This window comes from Mirounga leonina, unplaced genomic scaffold (assembly GCF_011800145.1).
Source record: "Mirounga leonina isolate KUSES-001 unplaced genomic scaffold, KU_Mleo_1.0 Mir_165, whole genome shotgun sequence".
Classification (NCBI taxonomy): Eukaryota; Metazoa; Chordata; class Mammalia; order Carnivora; family Phocidae; genus Mirounga; species Mirounga leonina.
In genome coordinates this window covers 73,008,022-73,022,129 of record NW_023270415.1, presented here as the reverse complement: position 1 = coordinate 73,022,129, position 14,108 = coordinate 73,008,022, and the positions used below count along the sequence as shown (strand labels likewise).

The 14,108-nt window shown below is 44.9% G+C and overlaps 1 protein-coding gene across 1 annotated transcript in view; it reads left to right on the top strand.

Annotated features, from left to right (window-relative positions):
* KCNQ3 (potassium voltage-gated channel subfamily Q member 3) overlaps positions 1-14,108 on the top strand; it is a 303,877-nt gene that overhangs the window by 273,183 nt on the left and 16,586 nt on the right. The window contains exon 9 of the mRNA XM_035011963.1: positions 4,155-4,181. Within this exon, the coding sequence (XP_034867854.1) occupies positions 4,155-4,181 (27 nt within the window). The remainder of the gene's footprint in view (positions 1-4,154; positions 4,182-14,108) is intronic.

The window sequence follows — 14,108 nt, the reverse complement described above, 5'->3', positions numbered from 1 at the left end:
CTTTCTTTCTTTCTTTCTTTCTTTCTTTCTTTCTTTCTTTCTTTCTTCCTTCCTTCCTTCCTTCCTTCCTTCCTTTCTTTCTTCCTTCCTTTCTTTTTCTTTCTTTCTTTCTTTCTTTCTTTCTTTCTTTCTTTCTTTCTTTCTTTCTTTCTTTCTTTCTTTCTTCTTTCCTTCAAGGACAAAAGTATAAAGTCAATAGAGAGGTTCACTTAGCAACCATTCTGAAACAAGTCAGTCCCTTGGGAAAAGAATGTCCCTGAATTTCAACCCACTCAATACGTTTCATGGTAAAGCTGTCCTCACCTGCCTCCTACAGACTGTCTTTTGTTTATGTTTTTCTAAAAAAAAAAAATAACCTTATTATGTTTCACTTACTCTAAAAAGTACTTTTGAAAGTGAACAATTCAGTGGTTTTTAGTATATTCACAAAGTTGGGTCTTGATCACTACTATCTAATTCCAGAACATTTTATTGCCCCAGAAAGAAACCCTGTCCCCATTAGGAGTTACTCCTGGCTCCCCCTTCCCTGAACCCCTGCAACTTCTAATCTATTTTCTATCTCTATTTTATCTATTCTGGACTTTTCATATAAAAATGAAATCTTATAGTATATGGTCATTTAGGTATGGTTTCTTTCACTTAGCATGTTTTCAGATTTCATCTGGGTTGTCTTGTGTATCAGAACTTGATTCCTTTTTATGGATGAGTAATACCTATTATAGATGCCCTGTTTTGTTTATCCATTCAGCAGGTGATGCACATCTGGGGAGGTTTCCACTTTGGGGCTATTATGCTGATGTCCACATTGTGTGGACACAAATTTTCAGTTCTCTTGGGTTTATACCTAGGAGTGGAATGGGTAACTCTATGTTTAATTTTTTGAGGAAGTGCCAGACTGGTTTTCCATGGTGGTGACATCTTCTGACGTTCCTCCCAAAGACTTTGCAAGATGAAGTTGTGTAGCCCATCCCAAGGAGTGGCCCCAAAACAGGGTTTCCAGCTCAGTGCAGTCCTTCATGAATTCACAAGGATATATATGTTTAGGGCTAGTGGTGATGGATACCTTTTTTATTTTTATTTTGTTACTACTTAAAATTATTTAAGACCACCTGTTGCTTTCCATCAACAGGGAATGTGCATACCACTTGGTTCCCTAAATGTTGTGGTAGAATTATCTAAGGCACATCTGTGTTGTCTGATATGGTACCACTAGCCAGATGTGGCTTTTGAGCAACTGACTACTACTAATACCACTGAGGAACTACATTTTAAATTTTATTTAATTTTAACTTAGTCATATATGACTAGTGGCTACCATACTGGACAAGCATTAGATAGTAGAACTAAAATGGAGGCAAGACTTAGGCCCAAGAGGTAGAAGTTACTTCACCAAGAAGACCCAGTTCATTTTTTGTATAACTCTTTTTATGACCAGCATCAAGATCATTGAAGGGCTCAGCAATGGAGAAGGAAATATATGTAGAAATCCTCCTCCGTGGCCAAGTAACATGGATCTGCTTTAAGAGATGCTCATTTTATCTTTAGAATGCCCTGGAAGAGAAGAAGAAGGGGTAACTCCATTTTCATAACCCAAATATTATCAGTGAAGAATCAGAGCATCAGTGAGATTAATTAGCTCACCTAATGTCACCCCTCTAGTCAGTGATGGAACAAACATGAAAACAAGGTCTTACACCAAAGCCCATTGTAACTCTGGGAAAAAAAAGTTTTTTAGGGAGAAAATTGTGTAAAATTAAGATAAGACAAGGGTTACTGGGATAATCATACCCATTTCTTTTTTTTTTTAAGATTATTTATTTATTTATATGAGATAGAGAGCATGAGAGGGGGGAGGGTCAGAGAGAGAGGCAGACTCCCCGCTGAGCAGGGAGCCCGATGCGGGACTCGATCCCGGGACTCCAGGATCATGACCTGAGCTGAAGGCAGTCGCTTAACCAACTGAGCCACCCAGGCGCCCTAATCATACCCATTTCTGAAGATTCTTGTCATGAAGGTCAAACTGAATAGAATGTAAGGAAGCACCTGTCACAGTACCTGGCCCAGAGCAGGTGTTCAGTCTCTGCTTGTTGAATCTGGGCTGGAAGGAAGTATTGGTGTTATAGCAGGAAGGAAAGACACTAGGCACCCAAATATAGTCCTGAGAAACCACTGTTAGTGAACGACAATGGGGCTTAAACACTCTGTCTGGAATGTAGTTACAAATATTTTATTTATTTACCCCATTCATTCATCAGGTATTTACTGAACCTCTCTTACATGCAAGGCACTGTATTTGGCACTGGGGGCATAACAGTGAACTGTGCTGATCCTATGACAAGGTTGATGGAGACACAGACAGGGAAGTGCCCGCTGGATGTTTATCACTTGGAGTTTCTTGGAGCTTTGCCTGGAGCAATCTCCGTGGAGCAATGGGCATAGAAGCTTGCAAAGACCAAAGAGAGATGTGGAAATGAACACGTGGGGACAGCAAGTGCAGGTGCCAGATGGAGTGGAATGTGGGGCCAGGACTCTTGCCATGATGGAAAGGGTCTAGAGGAGAGGGATGAATGTGAATGCAGTGGGGAGGGGAGAGGCTGGAGGAGAGAGCAGGGCAGAGGGATGGGTTCTGGAGCACGAGTGGAGGATCAGGGGTGTGGACCCTGCATCCGTGTGCACAGAAAGGAAGCAGAGTGGGCAGGGCTAAGTGTTCGAGGTTGCCGACTTGGTGGGGGGACACGGGGCAGATCTGTCTCCGTAAGAAGTGAGTCAAGTTCATAGCCTGGGGGGGAAGGGAGAGGTGGGAAGTGCGATGATAGAGAAGGCATGGGATCCTTGTCTTGGAGAATGAGAAAGGAATGGGGGGGGGCTCTATTCTTTAACACTGCTCTCCATGGCACCCCTGTGCAGGTCCTGCCCTCCACCCCTCCACCTTTTCCCTCTCCTCTCAGTGCTTTCCCTTCTTCCAGAGTCAGACAGCCAGAGAATTCTAGAAAGGCAGAGTGTTTTCTGTGCACATGCTTCAGATAGAGAGATGGGCCCAGAGATGTATGACCCATCCAAGGCCACCTGAGATTAGAGAGGGAGCTGACCCATGAACTTGAACCCCCCAGCTGGTCCCTCTGCTTCTCTACCATGATACCTCTTATTCGCTCCCCATTTCTCCTACCCCCAGACCCCAGTAATAAGCCACTTATTCATTCAGCATTTATTGTGCATTTCCCCCATGCCAGGCAGGCTTTGGGATGCTGAATTTCAGAGCTGAAAGCAACAGAGGCTCTGCTCTAAGCAGCTCATAGACTACCGTGTGATTGTACAAGAGTGTGTTCAGAGTCCAGTCCCACGTGTTAAGAGATTAGCTCAGCCTAGACCCTGGGGATTTGGATAAGAAACTCCAGGACAGGTCCCTCCAGCTGGAACTTGAAGGATGAGCAACACTATTCCGGGCAAAGCCTGGGCAAAGGCTCAGTGTCTGGAATTTGTGCATACCACTCGTGGTTAGGAGGGTAAGCTCTGGAACCAGATCACCTGGGTTCGAATCCTGACTCTGTTACTTCCTAACTGTGAGAACTTGAGCAATGTTCTTAACCTCTCTGTGCCTCACTTTGTCATCAGGAAAATGGGAATGATATTAATCCTTCCCTCATAGAGTTGTTATGAGGATTAAGTGAGTTAATCCTTCTAAAGAACCAAAAATAGTATCTGCCTAATAATTATTGCCCAATAAATATTAGCAATAATGGGGATGATGTCAACTATGGTGACGTGGTGGTGACAGAGTGACGGGGGGTGTGGCGCTAAGTGATGAAATTCCTGGTTTTCTGGTCTGTCCTCACTGCTAAACAAATCCCTTGAACCCCGCACAAGGCCTGGGCCAGAGCAGGAGCTCGGCAACCATCCTCTGGGTGAGTAAATGAATGAATGACCTGGAAGAACCCTAAGAGCTTAGGGCCAAGCCTTTGTGATGGGGCCTGGGGTCTGGCCGGAAAAAGTCAGCTCATTCACTGGTTCCCCTGCAGACTCACCATCTCACCCTAGAGCGCCACTGTGTGCCTTCATCTTCATCAAGGGACGCTTTGGGGCCCATTGTGGGGAGAGGCGAAGCTGTTCATGCAATTTATACTTTCTCTATGTTTTTCTTTCTCATTCCCTCTTAGGAAAGACCAGCTGGAGGCAGCATCCAGGTACGTTTCTGATCGTGAACTCCCTTCTTCCCACCACCATGTCGGGACAGAGGGGCCAGTTCTGTATGGTGTAGGGACCCTAGGCAGCATGCTGGTCATGAGCTTGAGTTTGGGGCTCACTGCTGTTGCTGACTACCTTATTCCTCTGCCATTTTATGTTAATTTACTCAAGGACAACTCAATTGTGATCATAGCTACAGCCACTTGGTGAGCAGGAGCACCTGGAGTTCCTTGCCTGGAGTCCTTACATATATTGTCTCACTTGGTCCTCAAAGCCACAGTGTAAGACCATCCCTAGTACCCCCCATTTGTGGGTTGAGATTGAGGCTCAGAGCGTCTGAGTTATCCCCCTTGCGTCACAGAGCTACCAAGTGACAAGACCAATATTCCAACTCAAGTCTGAATATGAAGACCACCTTATTTCATTATATATTGCTTCCTTTCCTTCTCGGGTTCACAGATGGCTCCTCAAAAAGTGAATCAAGACGATCCTTCATGATCCCTGTAAACCCCACCTCACCCCAGGCTACTGCAGAGGCAGGGTGGGCTTCTGGATTCTGAGCACTTCTGTGTCCCTCCCTTCCCTCTCCCTCTCAAGATGTCACCATATCAGGGGGACTCTGGCCTCTGCTTGGGATTGTAAAGAAAAACCATCTCTCACCAAAATCAGCTTATTTATATATTTATAGCTATAAATGTAGATTTAGTTTAATCCCTTATGTTGAGAAACTACTTGTGAGGCATTGCAATCTGTCTCCTGGACACTAGGCTCCACCGCTGTCCTTCTAGAGCTGACAGAATTCAGGCGGAGGGGGTGGCAGGACACTGGGCCACATTATAAGGGAACAATTTGAGGACAGTGGCCTTTGGGAAGCCTGGTCTAATCCTCTTGAATGGGATCCATGATGCCCCATCCCATCTGTAATCCCTCTTGAAAAAAAACAGTTAAAGACACACCAGTTAATTCACATGCAGAAGCACAGTTCAGACTTTCTGCCTCCTTTGTGTGTGTCTTGAAATGGATGGAATGTTTCTTGCCTGGACCCAGTTTGGACTGTAGGGGCGTTTGGGGATCATAGAAGGGGGCCGAATGACGGACAATGACAACATCAGGGGACTTTTGTCATCAGAGAACCTGCAACAGCTCACAGAGGCAGAGCAGGAAGACACCTCAGATAGCCTCCCCTAGATACACCTGTCGAAGCCGAGGTGCCCTTCATAGAAGAGGGCAGGTTCACCCCAAATCCTGAACCCGTGAGCACCAGGGTTACACAGTCCAGGTCTCAGGACTCCCAGAGGGGTACTTTGTCCTCTCTTTCTCTCATGACCAACAGGGTTTTTAATCATGCAGGTGTTGACACTCTAAGTGAACTACCATATCTACCTGAGAGCCTTTTCTATGCAGACATGAACAAAATTCAGCCAAATTGGAATGTACATACAAAAAACCACGTATACACTGGCTCGTGCACTCCCGCCTTAACTGGAGCCTGGGGAGATGCATTCTGAGGCTTTGCGGGGGATGCTGCTCCCGTTATCACAAAGGGGCTGTCTGGGATCTCAGCAAGTTCCTCACGCCCCTCTCAAGAACTCTCTGCTCTGCCAGGGGTGCAGAGGGAAAACACATTTCATGATTTCTCAGGGTAAGAGTTGCCAGCCATTTGCTGGCTCATCCTCCCCCCTCCCAGGAAGAAGAACAAGGTCAGTTACGTAAGCCACGCGGTCTCCCTCGTCCAGGCTCTGGCGCGGTATTTTGGGTTTGTTCTTCAGACAGGTTGGTTGATGGATTGGCAGGTGAGACACCAGGTGTGATTTTAGCTGCAAAGCTGGGAGGCGGGGCGTGAGACCTGGTGGACGTTCTGGAAGAACCCTCGACCCAGGCATCATCAGTTCCTTTATCCAGGAGGGCAGGGAGCAAGGCGAGAGAATGATGAGCAGTGTGCACGTGTGTTAGATGAATCCTTGCAGATGGACATTTTCCACCTTTGTATTAACTTCTTCAACAGCTTGCCAGATAACTGGTGTTTTGGTCTTATTTATTATTTTTTTTAAATAGCCAGAATCAGATTGGAGTTCATCTCACTGCCCCCTCCAAGCGTAGGTGGTCCACCCCGGTGTTCAAGTGTCAGACTGAGGAAAGTGTTCTATTCTCTGTGACTTAACATATCTCAGTTCTCTGTGGCTGGGGAGTTGGCTTTGATCATTTTAGGCTTCTCAGGATCTATGATTCTGAGGCTAATCAGAAGGAACAGAACCAGCTTCTCTTGTGCCCTTACCAGGATCTGAGTACTTTTCCTAGGTCGTCTTAATTAATTCTTATAAAAACAGAGGCAGCTGACATACACACACCCTCATCCATTCTTACCCGTCATGGTGCCCTGAGGTAGGACTCAGTACTTCCCTATAAAGCCTTTGTTCTGTGTATAGTCAAAACTTTAAATTCTCTCTTCCTCTCTAGACCATGAGCTAACACTGTACCTGAAGTATAGAGTGTACCCCCCTTCATAAATGACTTAATGAAGAAGGTTCTGTACCATCATTTTACTTGTGTGAGATTGAGCTCAAGCATTTAGTTAACTTATACATTCACCAAGCACGGAAGTAGCCAAGGTGGGGATTTCAATTTCCGGTCTATCTGACTGGACCGGATCCTATCAGGCTGAGTCCCAAGCAGCACAGGTAATTACCATGCCCTCCTTGTCCTCAGGGGTAGAGAGAGAGCTCGGTTAGTCTGAAGACCTATGAACTTGGCACTTGTTCTCTCGACCAGGAACTCTTAGATCACATCTTCATACAGCTCATTCCTTTACTTTGTTCAGAACTCTGCCTAATGTCACCTGCTGAGAGAGACCCTCTTTGACCCTCTGCCCATGCCCCATCAGTCTCTGTGTCCTTGATCTTACTTCATTTTCATTGTTAGCATTGATGATTATCCAATATGTTATGTATTTGTTTTTTGTCTGCCTTCTGTACTAGGTAGAATGCCTCTGAGGGGCTGGGCTCTGTTTTGTTCACTGAGTTATCTCCAGCACCTAAAACTGTGCCTGGAACACAGCCTGACACTTGGTTAGCTTTCAGTAGATATTAACTTACTGACAAAGTGGTGGGTGAGCATGTGGATGGATGGGTGGATGGACAAACTCTTATTCTACAAGTGTCATAAACCCATAAACCTTTTCCATAAACTTTGGACTAAGAGAGAGATTAATGGCTCACATAACCCCCACCTGAGAGGGTGAGATCCCCGGAAAACAAGGAATGGGATTCTTCTGGGATTTCTCTTTTCCTCTCTTGTCTCCACTCTCCTTCCCGATTTCACTCTCTCACTGACTTTCTGCATACTCATGAAGGTGTGGGGGCAAGCAGCCCCATGATCATGTATTTTTCCCTCCTTCTCTATCTGTCCTTCACCCAACACCAATTTGGGAAACCCCAGGGAAGCCCTTAGATTGGCCCAATTTGGGTCACATACTCATGCCTTGGACAATGTGTATGGCTCAGAGAGTAAGAGGCCATGACTAGACAAACTCTGGGTCCTGTGTCCACCTGTTAGAGTGAGCAGTGTGCATTCAAGATGCCATGAGGGCCAGCCCCCATTAGAATCACTTGGTTGAAGTTGGAGGAATCAGTTCCCCAGTCGAATAGGGTCCCTTTCCCCCAGAGAACAGGGGTTGAAAACATAAAGCAGGCAAAAATGACAGCTACCCATGACAGGCATAAATCCCACCTGAAATTTTTCAGATGCCCAAAAATAATGCTGCATTAAAGAACATCAACAATAAACCAAACTGAGGCTCATTTAATCCATAGATTATACCAGAAAAGGCTGAAAGTTTATGGTAGGGACATCATTTTAAACCTCATTCACAACTCTTCAGTAGACATGCAGCAGAGCCAATAATTAGAGGCATTTGTTTGAGAGAAAATAGTGTTTTTGTGCATTTTCAAAACAGGTAACTGTTGACAGTAACGGCTTGCTTGAGCCGTATTGTTTACTTTGTATTTTCAAACAATTCCATCTTAACAGCAGCATCTGGGACTCTTCTGCTCTGTATCCATCTTGGGAGAGGGAAGATGTTCATCCCAGGCCTCTTCTTTATCTCCTATCTTGTTCTTATGTCCTCCCCTCTGCAGAGTGCTCCCCTTTAGTAAGGATCATTCTTTGGGTCAAAGAATTTAAGTATAATAACAATAATTTATAAAGAATGCTTCCTATTTGCCAGGCATAATCCTAAACACATCTAGCCGTCATAGCCACCCTGATGGGGAAGATACTACCTTGAATCCCTATTTTACAGATGAGAAAACTGAGGTTCAAAGAGATAAGTGATTTGCACAGGATCCTGCAACTAGACAGTGGCAAGAACAAAAGTTGATCTGGTTGGGTTACCACCATGGTGTGTGGGTCCAGCACCGTACTGGTCGTCATAGGTGTCAGGGACAGTTAGATAACCTGCAGATGTCCCCTTTTGCTTGTTTGGTTTTCTTCTACTTTCCCTTGGCTCACTGTAGCTGGAGTCCCTGCCATGAGAGGAGGCTGTGGAGGGAGGGAAAGGCACAGAGCCAGGATCTCCGACAGAGTGAAGAAGCATTTGGTCAGACACTATAATTCACACTTTACCTTCTCCCTGTGACACTGGCCACCTGAAATTGATCTCACAGGGTGACGGATGATGTTGCAATAAATCTCCTTCTGTGCCCTAGAATCAGCGCCTGTTAAAGATGTGCAGGAATTTAGAGATTAATCCAATCCCCCAGTTTTACTGATGAGAAAATTGTTGCCCAGAGCAAAATAAGAGTCTTGGACACAATTCCATAGCTATTAATGTTCTGTCTTGCCAAGCAGACCCTGCAACACTGGTCCAGTCTACAGAGTAGCTGAGATGTAGGGGTAAGATTTGGACCAATTTCGTTTAAATTCAGGGTGATTGATCCTCAAGATGTCCTGAGGGCTTAGTCTCAATTTTCCTTTTGGAGTATAGGGAGCGCCTAGTCATAGCACCACTTTCTCTCTGAATTATGAGCTAACTGAGAAATAGTCAGAAACAGATCAAAATATAGGCCACATTTGCTGTGTGAGGCAGGATTGGCTCTGGGAGCAACAGTAAGTACCCTAACACTTCCCACTAAGTTTGGCCTTAGGACCAGCACACAGAGCAAACACTCTCCCAGCCAGATACCTGGGGCCATGGGGCACTGAGAGCCAGAGAGAGTCCATGTGTGTCCTTGAAGACAGAACTGACCTTTAATATGGAAGCTCACCCAATCAAGAAGATGGGTCAATAAAACATGTTAATCAGATAATTCACCTCCTCCGGTGGGGAAAAGCCAGTTGAGGGCTGGAGGTTTCTTCTCAGTTCTTCTAAAAGTATGGAAATTCCATTTTTATGACTTGGCAAAACTATGTAAAAAGATGGTCCTCCCTACCTTTCATGTAGCCTCCCATCGACTCACGACACACCGTTCCTTAGCACACAAAGCTGTGTCGCAGCTCTCCGGCGTGGTTCCATCATGCACCCACTATGCCCTCATTATGTGCTGCCTTAGTTTCCTCAGGGCTGCCATAACAAATTACGACAAACTGGGTGACTCAAATCAACAGAAATTCATTCTTTCCCTGTTCTGGAGGCTGGACGTCTGAAATCAAGCTGTTGTCAGAGCCATATCCCTCCAATGGTTGTAGGGAAGAACACTTCCTTGCCTCCTCCTGGCTTCTGGTAGTTGCTGATAATCCTTGGCATTCCTTGGCCTTGTGGACCCATCGCTCCATTATCTGCCTCCATTTTCACATGGTCTTCTTCCCTCTGTGTGCGTCTGTGTCTCTTTACCCAAGCCTCCCTCTCCTTTCTCTTATAAGGACAGCAGTGATTGGATTAAGAGCTCACCCTACTCCAGTATGAGCACATCTCAACTTGATTACATCCACAAAGGCTCTATTTCCAAATAAGGTCACATTCACAGCTATCAGGTCAGGGCTTGAGCATATTTTTTGGGAAACACATTTTAATCTTCCACATTTGCCAACAGCAAGCATGATTGGTTTGCATATAGGGACACTGAGCAGATCCAGGATACATGATTTTGAGAGGGACGTTTATGAGAGTTCCATTTCAGTATCTCCTACACAGATGAAGACCCGGGGGCTCAGCAAGGTGAAAGAACTCACACAAATCTCAGCCCAAATTGCACAAATAAGATTGGATCCTACATCTGCCTGGCTCCCTCCAGAACTGTGGTCCTCTCTCCTGTTTAACCATGGACTAAAAATAACCAGGTGGTAGAATTAGGAGGTAGTCATAGCAACAGGAGCTGAGAACAGACTCCAGAAGTAGTCCATTAGACCTCAATGCATGACTGCCCTACTTACTAGCTGAGTGTTCTTGGGTGACTCAAGCAGCCTCTCCTGTCCTCATGTCCTCATCTGTGAAATGGGGATGACAATAGAAACAACCTTCTAGGCTGGTTGGAATGATACCTGTGGCCTAGTACATAGTAAATTCTCATTAGAGATTAGTGCTGGTCAATTGGTATGTTCTTCATACATGAGATTTGGATTCATGGAGAAAGTAATTCTTCTAGGATGGAAAGTAATGTATTTCTCCTCACTCACATTAGTGTGTGTCTGCATGTCCTCTGAGCACCAGCTGTAAATGGCCTGGAATAAGACTCAGAGATTCCCAGATTTGCTGGATCAGAGGAATTTTAAGTAGGCCATTGGCTCAGCTAACTTTGCAAATCTGTTCAGAGGAAAGAGAACCAGATTAACACATCAGAGTTATTTCCAAGTCATGAAGCTGTTTCTGTAGCCCAGCAGCCAATCCAGTCACGATCCTGCCTCCTCGTCCCTGCTTTATCTGCCCTGTCTTTCCTCAACCCAGACAGTCCCTTAGAAACCACCACTTACCTGGGTTAGGTCGGACTAGGAGAGCACTAAGCAACTTCAGGATCTGTGTGCTGCGTCTGTGGTCAGGGCAGCAGAATTGGGCCCATGTTATGTTGCTACATTAGACACTAAGAGTTATGGGTCACTTTTAAGAATTTTGACTGCATGCTCTTAGACACATTGCCAAACCTCCGTGCCTCAGTTTCCCCACAATATAATAGTTATGGTGAGACCACCTACTGCCTGCGTCTGTTGTAAGACTTAGATGCTTAGAACAGAGCCTTACTCATGACAAGTACTACACAGGGTTTGCTTTAATCATGATCACTATTATTTTTGTTGGCACCCACACTTCTGGGTTTTCTACAAAAGCCTAGTCCACAGTCTATTCTACATAATGCAGGTCTGACTTAGGAGTCACATCAACATAGGTCTGAATCCTAGCTTTGCAATACTTTTCTCCTCCCTCTCACCCTCCCTCTTTCTTTCCTTCCTTCCTTTCCTTAAGAGCCCTGCTTTGTGTCAGACCCTGGAGATTCCCAGAAAATTGGACCTCATAATCTGGTGGGAGACAGATGTGTCAATGGAAGAACAGTGGAGTGTGGAGGGTGCTGGTTTGGGAATATTACTGACACAGGGGTAGAGAGAACAAAAAAAGAAGGGAACTCTGAGTTCTGCCGATAGCAGCAGATTGGGAAAGGATCCACAGAGGCACTTTGCTTTAGTCTGTGAAGGACTGAGTAGCTTTTCACTGGGCTAAGGGAGGGAGTAAGACCCTAATTTTGTCCCTTCCTCCTTCATGCTTTTGGCCTTCAAACTAACAGTTTGAAGTGATCTTTCCACAGGCTATCTTTTCTATCTGAGAAATCCCTAGGAATGCCAACGCAATAAAGAAGAATAGCATGCAGATGCCCCAAGGAAAATGCACAAAATGCCTAAATAAAATTCATCTGCATTTCTGGATAGGGAAATTTATTTTGTAGCTAGAAACAAAGGATATGAGTTATTTGGTTCTCCCAGCTCTACTGTAAACAATGTGAGAGCTAGCTAGAGAAATCATCACTGTCTTCCTCAACATTGATGCCATTAATGGAGGGCCTGTCAAGTTCCGGCCCCTGACGCCTGCTGTATCTTCATTGTCATCTAATCCCCAGTTAAGATTTCCCACTTGATTAAAAAGAAACAGTTGAGATAGCAATTTGCATTCATAGTCTTTTCTCAGAAAGAAAAAATAGGACACCAAAACCTCGAAGGCTTGGCACGTGGATGGTGACAGTTTGACAGGTGTTTTATTTTGGGGGTTTTTCTTGTTGTTTGTTTGTTTTCTTTATCTCTTTGCCTTCTCGGTCTTTCCTGGGGCAGACTGTGGCGCTAAAGGAAGCTTCTAAAAGAGGGCTGTATGTCTTTTATAAGGCCCCACTCTTTCTATCTGGAAAGATGGAAGGATGAAAGCATGAAGGAGAGTAGAAACAAACTTAAGGCTTTAGCCCCTATAGGTGGGATTGACTGCTTTGTGCTGGTCACTCAGCCTGTGCCCATGGGGCTCTCACAACAAATAACTCAAGACAGATTGACCTCTTCTTCCAAAAGACTCTTCTCTTGGTTGCAGTGACACTGTACTCCTGTTGTGTCCACCATCCATTCATCCCTCACCCACCCATCCAACCATCCATCCATCCATCCTCTTAGTCAGTGATTATTTGTGAAGACCCTCCTGTGTCCCAGAAACCATTGTAGGGATTATAGCTACAGATAAGAAAGACAAGGTCTGTAAGTGTTTCCTTGACAGGATGCCTCTCAGTCTTCCTTCCTAACACGTCCCAAGCTGAATTTTGTTTGTCTGTTTGTTTGTTTTTTAATTTAAGTTTCACTAGCTTTTCCTGGACACACATGCCCAACAAAGGTGGCATGAGGAGGGTAGAGAATATAGTCAGGTTGGTCCCAAGGGAAGTTGTTCACTAAGCGCAGTTTGCCTTTGACATTCTTTCACTTACCTGCTGGGTTTTCTCCCTTCCCACTTCTCCATGGCATCCCAGCCTAGTTGAGAACCACTCCCTACTATCACCATCTTATTCCATATCCTGAAAGGGAGGGTGGAGCATGAATTACATTTAAAAGTACCACTCCTAGGTCTCTCTTTGTACCTTGTTGAGCGCTTTTATGAGTTTTTAATGTGCAAAAAATGGGCGTAGAGCTGAATTTGAAATTAGAGACAAAAGAGAGTTTAATTGAATTGGGAGTGAGAAAAATCTACACTGGAGCAAGAAAGGACTCAACCTAAAGGGGGTGTATTAGAAGGAGACATGGGAGTGTACAGGGGGGTCAGAATCCAGGAGGATGGCTGAGCCACTGAGCAATTCCCGGTGGAGAGTGTCTAAATTACTTTTTAATTTAATTTAATTTTTTTAATTTTACTTTTCTGGAAAAAAAACATTTACATGGTTTATAAATCAAAATAATGTAGAGCCATACAGTGAAATGTGGTCCAACTTGTGTCCCCCTGAACTCTTTTCCACCCTCCCATCCCCCCACACACAGGTTTTTTGGGGTTTTTTTTGTTTTTTTTTTTTAATTTCTAGGGTAGCTTTCTTTCCAGTTTCCTTATGCAGATACAAAGCAAAATTAACTTATATTTTTTTTCACTTTTCTAACATATTTTAGTAGTGATATCTAATATTCAATTTAAGTTATTTGAGCTGTGAGGCAAATTCTCATAATTTAGTAAAATCTGCATCACATGACAGTCTTGCACAAAGTTGTATCTGCGTGGTTGCATATGTGTCATGGAAAGGGGCTGCCAAACTCAAGTTTTGGTTCCCTCTCCAGACCCCATTTTTTGGTCCCATCACGCTCAACTGAAGCAAGGGCATCACCACCCACCCATTTGTGTAGTTAGAAACCTAGCAGTGTTGGGGCGCCTGGGTGGCTCAGTCGGTTAAGCGGCTGCCTTCGGCTCAGGTCATGATCCCAAGGTCCTGGGATCGAGCCCCGCATCAGGCTCCCTGCTCAGCGGGAAGCCTGCTTCTCCCTCTCCCACTCCCCCT